The sequence below is a fragment of the Rutilus rutilus genome, assembly GCF_951802725.1.
Source record: "Rutilus rutilus genome assembly, chromosome: 11".
Taxonomy (NCBI): Eukaryota; Metazoa; Chordata; class Actinopteri; order Cypriniformes; family Leuciscidae; genus Rutilus; species Rutilus rutilus.
Window position 1 is genome coordinate 2,612,686 of NC_140216.1, and position 12,446 is coordinate 2,625,131.

The window sequence follows — 12,446 nt, forward strand, 5'->3', positions numbered from 1 at the left end:
GGAATACTTTTTTTTCTTCTTCTCCAGACCACAAAAGAAGATATTTTGAAAAATATTTTAGCCTGTTTTCTCTCTCAAATATCTCCTTTCACTGAAGGTCATACAGGTCTGGAATTACAAACGTACATATTTAATACAAGTGCTGATAATATTAGCATCTAAAACCATCAACATACTTTTTGTAAGGGATGAAACTATTGATTTGGGTAAGTGTAATGCTCAAAGGGATAGTTTAGTTTGAGTTTGTTTCTTCTGTTGAGCACTAAAGAAGATATTTTAAAGATTGTTGAAAGTTGACGGTAGACATAAACTTTCCTACTGTGGAAGTCACTGGCTACCATCAACCGTTTGAAAAGCAACATTTCTTCACAATATCTTATTTTGTGTTCAACAGAAGAAAGAAACAATTTGAGAGCAAGTAAAAGATGACAAATAGTCATTATGGTTTTTGGTAGAACTATCCCTTTAATGTAAGGGTCGAGTCATTAGTGCTGCGGAGAGCCATTAGAAAAGTGTTTATGAATCCTCATCGAGTAACTTTTGTTTTATGTGCACAATCAGGGCGAGAGATCCCTCCCTCTTTGCCTGAAATGCTGCGTGCATCAGAATGATGCTCTGCGGTTGCAAAGGCCAGTTGTCAGAGTGACTTTGCATTTGCTGATAGCTCATGGAAAACATTGCTCCATCTCATTAAGTTATTGCCATCATTTTTATTCTTTATGGTCGTGCGGGCTACCGTCCCTCATTCTCTTTTCACATTCATTTTCTACATATCTATGATTAATGGGAGATGTCGAACCGTAGAGTGAGCGAGCATCTTCGAAGGTGAGATCATAATTAGTTTAGCTGTTGCAGGCCCTCCAATGGCGCATCTGGACGGAAAAATCACCCTATAGGAAGCTTGGCGGCGGCCCAAAACTTTTTACTGATACGTTGTGAAACACCCGATGAATCAAGTGCCCCTTTCCCTGCCAAAAAAGCTCTACCGACTCGATGCCAAAATTATGTCTGCAGAAAGCTTTCCATTCTAAATGTATTAGAGCACAATTAGGAGCATTGTACTTTTCTGGCAGGAGAAATGTGCTCCCTGCGCAAGCCGTCTGAAGTTAGGCTAAATAAATCGTACACATTCTATAAGCCTAAACGAGTTTTACAGGGGCCATAAGCGAGATAATTCCTGTGATTTGCCTCGGCCGACTCTCGGGATTCACTTTTTAGTTCTGTCCGTTCCCGGCGGATGATTCATGCGGCTATATCTCTCTCCTTTTTTTCCCTACTTGAGTTTATGTTTTCCCCTTCTCTCACAGTCGAGTGCAATATTTCAAGCTACTAGATATTTTGAGTTGCGGCCATGTATTTAAAGGTTCACGTCATGCATGTGTTTGAGAAGAGGCATTTATTGAAAGATCAAAATATTTATGTCAGGCCGGTGCGAGCGACCCAGTTTGAAGCTGGCGGTGTTGTCGCTGACACAGTGGTGTCTAACAAAGCCTATACATCACAGGAAGTTTAATTAGTGTTGGAATCAGCTTGGTTCGATTAATCACGCCTAATCCTGGCTTTCTGATTGGACGCATTGTGTCTGTCACCATCAGAGCTGTCAAATCGAAGCTACACCCTACTGAGTCTTGGGATTTTTTTGCCTTTTTCCTACCTTTCTTGCTTTCTTTTACATTCAGCTCCCATCTCCATGCTGAGCTTGAATCTCAATCCCTCTTTTTCTCTGCAGCTCGCTTTTTTTTTCCTTTTTTTTTTTTTTGAAAACTCATTTTGGCTCTCTTTGTTTTTTATGATTTCAGAGACGGCGGGGCTCGGGGGTCTTCTGCGCCAACTGTCTGACCACCAAGACCTCGCTGTGGAGGAAGAATGCCAACGGCGGCTACGTGTGCAACGCGTGTGGCCTCTATCAGAAGCTGCACTCGGTAAGGGGGAAACTAAGAAAACATCAGTGCAAACGCCTCGCCAGCCCACCCACAAATCGCAGAAACAGAGTTCAAATGAATGGAGAGGTGACAGCGTAGCAGCTTCGGTTTGATCGCTTCATTTCCGCGCTGTCAGGCGAGGATCCCGAGGGAATAGCCCTTTTGGCCTTCCCCATACCCTGAAGCCAGCTAATGGCCCTATGGAAGTAATTTTGCACCAGCTGGGAGCCCTACTTCCCACAGTCCTACCAAACACCTGACCTTAAAACCTGAGACGGACACAATGGCTCCTGGCACAACCTTAAAACCCCAGTCGAGACGGATGACTTTCTTTCTCGCGTGGATCACAAAAAGAGACGTTTAGCAGAATGTCCGAGCTGCCTTTTTCCACGCAGTGAAGTGAATGGTGACTATGTTGTTTCTAGTTCCCATTCACCTTCATAGCAGCTTGGGCCATTCTGTTAAATATCTCTTTCTGCATTCCAAAGCCTATAAAAGTCATATTGTTTGGAAGGGTGAAAAAAAAAATATTTTTAACGTTTAAAGACTTACTTTGAGCTACAAGGTTGTTAATCAGTGGTAAATGCTTTTGTTAAAGCAATCCGCCCTAATTATTTATTTATCATTTTTTAAATAATCATGTTTACCAGCAGAATTCCTGGTGAAAAACTACACTACCCATGATTCTGCAAAAAAATCCAACATTCAGAGAATTATGGCATATATATATATATACTTTTCTGCTTCAAATCAAAGTTTTTAGTGTTGTGATTCACCTCATAGCTGGTTGATTTGATTCATAGCTTATAACTGAGAAAAATGAATTGGAAAAATATTTCCGGAAACAAGGCCACTGAAAAAGTGGGTGGACACTGTTGCACTTACTCTACACACGCTTTCAGCTTAAATGCATAAAGCAAAGTTAGAAAGTGTGTAAGTGTGCCCAAAGAAAAGAAACTGCTCGTTTCTGGACTCGGTCACAAAATGACTTAATTTGATTTGCTTCATTGCCTCGCAGTTCTCTGCCCTCCCAATTTAATTCTGATCTGAATGTCCATCTGTGACTGTACCTAAAGCTTTTGTCTACCAGCCTTGAAAGTGTTCTAGTGTTCTTCTACTTCCTTTAAAAATGCTGTCTGGATAAACATGACGAGTAAACAGACATGTGAGTGATTAAGCCGGAGAAACAGAAGCAGTATTGTGCACGGACTTAACGTTGCTTTCGCGTTCTAATCTTTGGAGCTCCTTCAGAATTGGGTCAAGTCTGTGAGTGTTTCGGTTTTTTCCTGTCTTGATATGCAGTGTTTCCTCAGTGGCCTCGGGCTTTCGGGAGCAGTGCCTGGGTGGCACAGACTCGGATACAGGGGCCGACTGAATCAGTGTGGTCGACTGGGGTAAAGCGGTCCGGCACCGGATCACAACAGGCTCTTTCAGGGGCCACGGCACCTGGTGGCTCGACCCCTCACATCTGCCTCATCACAGAGCCTGCGATCAATGAGCGCTTCACAGCCAGGCCCGTGAAATACTGTACGCTCTATTTACTGCCCCACATTAAACACTGTCTGGAGTAAATACGTTTCCTCACGCCGTACGTTTTTCTAACTTTGACATTTATGTTGGAGTTCCATCAGTCTTTGCTCGGGGTTCCTGGGACACAAACAGTGGGTTGGCCGTGGCTTTCAGGGAAACGGAAACCATTTTTGATAACTTTACAACTGAGATCACATTGATATTAAAAGCAGAGGGAAGATGGATTTAATGAGAGTGGCTTCAGTTATTCTTCAGGCCTAAAGTCAGTACACGGAGAGAACAATGAGATATTTATGAGAATTATTGCTCAGATGGCAATTTTGTGCTGTCTTTCCAAGCATTTTAAAAATCTAAATTGTAATGAATGCACCGACATTTATTGTTATTGGTGAATTACCACATTTATATGCAAATAGTAGCTGTATTATAGGAATATAAATTTCTACTAATCTTATGGGTTTTTTTTTTTTTTGGATTGTCTTGGTTCTGATTCCAGTTACAAATAATGATTCGTCTCCTTAACAGTTATATTTTGTAATGTTGAGGAAGCAAGAATAGACATTGATTTGAAAAGCGTTCAAAAGTTTGGGGTCGGTATGATTTGTTTGTTTTTAATGTTTATGTTTATGAAAGACATCTCTTATGCTGAGCAAGGCTGCAATTATTTGTTCAAAAATACAGTAAAATCCTGAAATATTATTATTACATTTTTAAATGGTTTTCTATTTGAATATATTTTAAAATGTAATTTATTCCTGTGATGCAAAGCTGATTTTAGTCTTGAGTGTCACACAGTCCTTCAGAAATCATTCTATGCTGATTTGCTGATCAAGAAACATTTCTGATTATTATCAATTGAAAAGTTACAAAATTGTACTCTCCCCAAACTTTTGAACTGTAGTGTACAATAATACTAATTCAGCATTTTCATTATTGCTCCAATACCCATATCTTGTGTTTAGTGAGATTGAGGCATGTTGTGTGTTTCTCCAGAGCCCAGGCTGTACAGAAGTGACATGCAAACCACTGAAAACCTTTAAATAATCACAGGAAATGCATTTGAAAGTTGATTTGCAACTTTAATATGGCAAGGTGACTCTGTCCATATTGGAAGAATGTAGACAATCCAGAACGTTAATGAAGGAAATGCATAATAATCATTGGTTCTGGAATATTTGAAGAGTTCAGATGCAAAAGCCTCTAAGTGCCATCTGAAATATTCTTCTAGAATGATCATTTTTATGAAGCTCGTACATTTAAGTTCAGTAATTTCACTTAAATGACAATGAAAATTACCTATGAATTGTCATTTAAGTGAAATGACTGAATTTAAATATACAAGCTTGATAAAAATGATCATTCTAGAAGAAAATTTCAGATGGCACTTAGAGGCTTTTGCATCTGAACTCTTCATTTGATGCAATCTGTTGTGGCCTTAAACCTTCTGATACTCTCCTCTTTTTGTGCTTATCTTGAAAAGAGAGAAGTTTGTACGATGATTGCATCTGTCTCTGGTGAATTTCCCTCGGCTTGTCTACAAAACTAGCAAAAGCACGTATGGATCTGTATTTTATTAGTTCTATCTCAGTGCTCATCTTTGATGATACTCAATATGTGTGGTGAGATGATCTAAAGCCAGCGGTGGACTGAATGGACAGTCTTTTCTTGCTCTTCTCCATGTTCTTTTACTGTAAAGTAGCTTCTGCAGTGGACCATCAGGTTGTGTACACGTCACACTCCACTAGAAGCTAATAAACAAGATGTAGAGACGTCTCTGGAAGCCCTCAGGATCCCTCGAAACGCTGCAGATTGGATGCAGGATTTGTTTGCGTGATGTTTCTGTTTCTGGTTTCAGATATAAGATGCTGAGTCATCTTCAGTAGTTTGATTCGCGGAGCCGAGGAGAGACGCTGGGGCTGTTAGTAGACGATGTCTTGCAGTCTTTCAGGTTCTTGGTTTGATGAATAATCGAGTGACTGTTTCAGTGATGGCTCTGTGACGCGGGCCAGCGGAGACTGTGTCCTTCATGTCAGCCTGGCAGTCGGCTTCCAGTAGTATTTTTATACTTTTGAATAAAAACTTTTATATGCTGTACAGAAATCATTTCATAATAGCACCTCATAAAAGCACACTGTAGAGAGCCCTAAATGGAGGTCTGGACTCCTCATGCCAGAACACATTGCAATAATAAATGTCTGTCAGATTTTATCTTCTAATAATCGGACCCGACATGCGCCGTAGCCGTGTGTCAGTGCCCGACATAAAACTCACCGTCATGATACTTTTCTGTGTGGGACGCAGAAAGAATATGCCGAGCGTTCTCCTTAAAGTCCTCTCGGATTCTGAACTCTGACCACCCGCTGGAACAAGAAATCCCAAAAGATAGAAATAATTAAAATAGCTGGAACAGCAGACAGGTTTTGTTCACGGACAGCGCGGTCGAGACGGACCCTCCAGCTCATTTGAGCATTAAATTCCTTTCAGTGTTTAAAACAAACTATTTTCTCTGTTTCACACGAGGGTCTTTAGCTCTGAGGCACTTCAACCACATTAAAAAGATAGAGAGACACCCAAGATTGCTTTTTGTTATTAATACAAATACATTTTCTTTTTGTGTCGTACACAATTATTATATTTTTTCTGGTTTATTTTTGATTTATTTGATACAAAATAAGACTTTTTGTATAATTGATTTTCTTTGTGTGTGTGTGTGTTTTTGCACATTTTAGTACCATACACAATTATTATATTTTGTCTTATTTTTTATTTATTTTATACAAAATGTGACTTTTTGTAGAATTAATGTTCATTTTGCGTCATGCACGTTTTAGTTGCGTACACATTTATTATATAATTTTTATTAAAAAAAATTGTGTGCATTTTTTTGTGGGGTGGGGTGGGGGGTTGGGGGGGGGGTAGTTGCACATTTTAGTGTCATTATTATCATTATTTATTTTTATTTATTTATTTTTAATATTTTTTTTTTTAAGGAACACAAAAAGCTATGTCTGCTAGAATGATCTCCTTCTCTAGTTTGCTTCATACTGTGCAATGCTTAAATAGTATTATTAAATACTGTGCAGGACCACCAAACTTTTTCTCAGTAGTTTTATAGTAAGTAGATGTAATCAAAGGCTTTGGTTTTAGACTTGTATCGTCTCTGTTCTAGTTTGATATTTGAAACCGAAAAGTCAAGAACTCGTAGCCAAAACTGATAAATCAAGCAATGTCCATTTAAAAAAAGGAATAATCCCAAGTTGGACAGAAGAGATGTCCGCTCAGTCCTGTGCAGTGAGGGCCTGACAGGGTCCAGCAGTAGAGGGCACTCTTTCTTTATCTGCCGTTCATCCCGTCCTCTCCTCAGACAGACAGCCGGCCTGACGCTTGCATTTTAACACCATCCATCACAGGGCATTAGCTGAAGTTAAGCAACACAGAAAGATTTGTTTTAGCTGTAACTCCGGCCCCCAGTGGTCAAACATTCTTGAAAATATGCATCTCTTGTTTCTTCCCCCAGAACATATGGTGCGGAGCCAAAGGCGATTGATTCAGGCGCCTTTGTTGGAGCTACACGTTTGCATAAATAATTTTTTTATATACAGCTTTTAAAGGGTACCAGAGAAATATGTTCCGCCTCTCATACTGAAACACTTAGCCATCCCAAGCCTCCCGCTCTTTCCTTATCCGAGCTACAAAGGCGAGTGGCGGCCCGACGCCTGACGGGACTCCTCTGCCAATTATCTCTGGCTCTGGGTGATCGTGGGTGATCTCTGGCTTGGAAGAATGTGTCTGGCAGTGTAGCAGAGACTCGATGAGTTGCGTCACCTTACTGAAGTTTCCCCCGAGCCGCTGCCTACCAGGACAGAATCTCGAGCTCAGGAAAATAGATTACAGACAAGTGCTCCATTATTCCCTCCAGTCGCAGGTCTGCCACCAGAGGAAATATGCATATCTCTCATCTCTCCAACCACAGTAGTTTCCATTTTAGCATAGACGTAGAGGATGAGAAATGAGAGGGAACATACGGTTACCTCTGGCTTTTTCTCGTAAAGTAACACAATTGATAACGATTCCACTCGTCGATTTCTGTCTCTTTCCGGTAGTCGAGCTGAAAATCTCCTCTGTTGTTCGCTCATGTGTTTGTGGACTCGTTGTACTTCCTTGATTTTTGGAGCTTGGCTATGTAGTCCAGTGAAAAGAAAGCTGTAATTAATAGGCATTTGATGGCAGATTATTACGCTAACCAGCATAATTACAGGAGTGTGTGTGTCCCAGAAGGGATGACTGATCATTTGACTAAAATCACAATATTAGATCAGAGACCTGTTTATGAGGCTTTAAATGAATCTGGTTCAGTCTCACACACACACATACAGGGAAGCGTGTGAGTATTTGTTTGTTTGGTTCACACTCATGGAGGTTGTAAAAAAAAAAAAAAAACATTCCCAAATAAACTATTAAAATGTAATATTTTTAACATTAACATTCTTTAGGCTTTTAAAAATGTAAATTCTTAGAAATGTATTCTTGTTGTTTTAACATTGTTTTGATGATTGCGGTTTATCTAGCAAGTAAATAATAATTAAAAACTGTACACCTCTGTAATTATTCTCCAAAAAAAAAATAATGTAAATGTATTTTTTCAAGGTGAAACATTTTACCTTGAAAAATGTAAATACATCCATTTTGTACAAATGTAATGAATTATTCATTGCTAATTCATAAATATATATATATATTTTTTATTTTTTTTACAAAAAAAGATAAATGCCAAATAGTTTTTTTTTTTGTCTTCATTATATCAAGCTATTTATCACTTTATTCCTCTCCTGAATTTTTGTTTATTTTGAAAAAAATTTATAGATACGAAAAATGACAATCATGTCATTGATACCAATTCCAACAAAGATATAGCTAATAATTCATAAATACACTAAAAAGCCTTTTTTCAATACTTACACGTCAAATTGAATTGAATAATCCTTACATATTACACATTTTATATAAATCTTAAATTTAAACATCTTTTTATTTTTACTTATGAATGCGAATCACATATGCTAAATGGTCCGTTCCATTAAGATTTACACAAAATGTTTTATTAAGCTTTTTACTCATTTCAAATTCTTAATACGTAATATGTAAGGATTATTCAATTCAATTTTGATGGAATTATACTAATAATAGAAATGCGTAAATCTTGAAAAAAGGCTTCAACATGTTTTGACTGTATAATGAATTGTTAATCACTAATTCATAAATATGAAGTATTTTCATCATTTCAACCACAACTTCAATATAGCTCTGAAAAGTAATTTTCACGTCTCTTTTTCCAGACCCCCAGACCGCTGAACATTATCAAGCAAAACAACGGCGAGCAGATCATCCGTCGACGGACACGCAAGCGCCTGAACCCGGAGCCCGTCCCGCAGGAGCAGGTGGGGTCCAAACAGCAGCGGGTCAACAGCGAGGAGCGTCTCAACGGCAGCCCGTTGGAGAGGAGGACTGAGGAACCCGGATCCGACGGCTCTTTATCACGTGCCGAGGCCCAATCCCAGCTGGCCAAATATGAGTCTTTCGGTCCCTCAGGACCCAAAAGTCACCCTAGCCCCCTCTCAACCCACGCGTTCCTCGTCAACCAGACGCTGGAGATCCACAAGCGTATGCCACCGCTGCATATGCACAAGAGTCCCGCGGACGGAGGGGCCGAGGGGAACGGGCTCGGATCGGGACCCCACGTCGGGGACGGTAAGGGTGGCTCGGAGCGGGGCAGTCCCATCGAGAAGTACATGCGCCCGTCAAAGCAGGCCAGCTACTCTCCTCCTGGAAGTCCCATTGAGAAGTACCAGTACCCGTTCTTCAGCCTCCCCTTCCTCCACAACGACCTGCAAAACGAGTCGGACTGGTTGCGCTTCTGGACTAAGTACAAGATGTCAGTGCCGGGCAACCCGGGTCATTACCTGAGCCCCGTAGCCGGCCTTCCCAATCCGTGCCAAAGCTTTGTGCCTTACCCCGCCTTCAGCATACCTCCTCATTTCCCCCCGCCGACCCCGTCCGGTCCCGAAAACGACACGCCTCTCGACCTCGCCATGAAACATTCCAAACCCAGTCCGACGCCCAACGGGACCCCCGTCGCTGAGAAACGAGCGTCGCCCGTTTCCGAGACGGAGGAACCCGAAGAGGAACGCTCCGCTTCCCAAACCCCCAAACCGGAGAAGGTGGATCAGGCCACGCAGGACGAGCTCTCGAGTAAATGCGCTCACTGTGGGATCGTGTTCCTGGACGAGGTCCTGTACGCCCTACACATGAGCTGCCACGGGGAGAGCGGGCCCTTCCAGTGCAGCATCTGTCTGCACTCCTGCTCCGATAAATACGACTTCACAACTCACATCCAGCGAGGCCTCCACCGGGCCGTCCCCGAGGCCAGCGCCGAACCCTCCAACCAATGAGTCCCAGCACAACCAATCCCAGTGCTTGAAATGTGCCAAGGCGGATCAAGGTGCCTAATGCTAGAAACTTCAGTCAGCTTAGCATTTCTGTAGGAGCTCCCAAACACACACACACACACTTTTAAAGACTCTTTGAACGGTACATGTAGCTACTCAAGATATATTTTCGTTAGTCCAGATGTGTAATTTTCGACAAGGCAGTTCAGCAAGCAAGGTACATCTACTCAAACTCAATGCTTCGTCGTCGTCGTCGTCGTCGTGTGTGTATCCACAGATTTCTGAAATGTTGTGATGAAAATGAGGATGTGTTTCTGCATGTGTGGCTCAGTGTAGGAAACTAACAAACATCCAGCATCCTCAGGGAATGTGTGTGGCTGAATTAGACAACATTTATAGTCAACATACTAAATGTCTTATGGTTTTCTGTTCGTTTTTCTGAAGTGAAATTGTTAGGTAACTCAAGTCACAGAATTCCATCGGAACTTTTAAAGCTGCTGCCTTAGTTGCTGGGATGCAATTCTTATTACTCTAGAAATTTGGGAAGGAATACAAAAAAAAAAACCTATTTTTTTTTTCTAGGTTGTTAATAGTAAAATCACATTATCAGTGCCTGATATATTGTACAAAGTATTTTCTACATGAGATGTTGATATGCATCTGAACAAGGGCCCGGAGTCTGGCTCTGACAAACGTTTACATTTGCAAATGTAGCAAAACGACGTAATGAAGCAACACCTGAACTTTTTCTTTTTCCACGAAAACAGTAAGACAATTCAGTTTCCTTTCCTCCAAAGGTGGAATATTACACAAAAGTACTATGGTTTTCTCTTTGGCCACAAAAAGGGCACTATTCATTCCGAGCTTGTCGCTTTCTGTCGCCTCTCCTCACCCGCGTACGTGTGCTTGTCAGTCGATGAAGAAGCTTCTTGCGTTGGACTGAAGTCTTCCTGCATTTTTCTCCTGCTCTTCTGATGCCGAACATTCAAGGGAAGCCGATTCTGCCGCGCTTTATTTGGTCCTTTTATAGGAGCCAGTGCTCTATAATATAAAAAATAATAACTTTCTGCCAGTCTAAATTTATTGTTCCACCTTTAATTCTAAAGAGCAGATGTTTTTTAAATTTCTGTTGATGAAACTTAATAACTGCAGGTGTTTCTGGTGCCTTTCCATGGCAGTTGTCTCAAAGAGGCGTAACATTATTTATATTGTTGTTTCACCCAGCTGTACTTTGGTTTTCGCTTCGTGTGGAGTCGAGTGGACGACTAACTGTCTACCTGAGCAACTGAACAAGTAATAATGAGCTCAGAAATAATCCAAACGTGATTCATCAAGCCAAGCGCTTGATATCTTCTATAAACGCATCTTCACGGTGTCTTTGAAAAGGGGGGAAATATCATTTGAACCCTCGCAGATTCTCTTTATGTTCGCTTGCATCTTTTTTTGTCGTCGTCCACGCTCACTCCTCTTCACGGCCACAGGTTCAGTGAGTCACTGCTCGGACTTCATACAGATATTATTTATATGAACTGGGGAAAGGAGGAGAGATCGAGGCTCAAAATGTCTCTCCATCTTTCTCCGAAACTAGCCTTACAACGCTGCTTAACTGCAAATGCCTCTTAAAGATAACTGAAATCATTATAAACCGTCGCTTTTCAACAAACCATTTATACAGTTGGGTATTAAATAACATATGATTTTTTTATTGTTGTTTTGTTTTTGTTTTTTGTCTCTAAATGTTCATTTTAATTTGAAAATGTTAATGCTTGCACTTCAGTTACTCTGTTGCAAAAGAAAGATGAAATGTGTTATTAGCATGCTAAGTACAGGTACTGCATTATAATAAATGAACGAGATCTTGCCGATGTTCGAAGGTCTTAGCAATATTGAAACACAAGGAGTATTTGATGGAGCCTGGAAGCTTGTTTGGTCAAGGTGAAGGGCATAAATATGTAAATGTTTTAACCATTATTCTTAGAATGTTATTGTTTTTACACTTGCTGCATTTAAAGTGCATAGATGATGATTTTAGGATATTCTTTTTTTTTTTTTTTTTCAGCTGCCACCTTAACTTTGTTTTATTTTTTGTTTTTTCTTTCTTTCATTTTTTTTTTTTTTTTGTGTGGTAGGTTTTTACATGCAAAAAGATTCAATAAAGATGGCAAAGATGTCTGTTACATCTAAACTTGAATAGTAATGATGATGACGATGATAATAATAATGATAATAATAAAATAATAAAACATTTTAGCAATTATCTGTGTACCTTATTGTGTATCATCAGAATGTTTTTTTTTAAATCGTAATTTTATAATTTCATAAATTAATTGCAATTTATTAATTAATTTGATTAATTCTGCTCACTAAGGTTGCGTTTATTTGATAAAAAAAATACAGTAATATTGTCAAATATAATATTATTTCCATTTAAACTAATGGCTTTTTATTTTATTTATATATATATATATATATATATATATATATATATATATATATGTATATATATATATATATATATATATGTATGTTTTTATATATATGTATGTTT

The 12,446-nt window shown here is 39.7% G+C and overlaps 1 protein-coding gene across 5 annotated transcripts in view; it reads left to right on the plus strand.

Annotated features, from left to right (window-relative positions):
* Positions 1–12,155, plus strand: part of trps1 (trichorhinophalangeal syndrome I) — a 114,416-nt gene extending 102,261 nt beyond the window's left edge. For all 5 annotated transcript variants that reach the window (XM_084422679.1, XM_084422683.1, XM_084422682.1 and 2 more), the window contains 2 exons: positions 1,800–1,922; positions 8,789–12,155. In XM_084422679.1, the coding sequence (XP_084278805.1) occupies positions 1,800–1,922; positions 8,789–9,901 (1,236 nt within the window). In that variant the 3' untranslated portion in view covers positions 9,902–12,155. The remainder of the gene's footprint in view (positions 1–1,799; positions 1,923–8,788) is intronic.
* Positions 12,156–12,446: the final 291 nt, after the last annotated feature.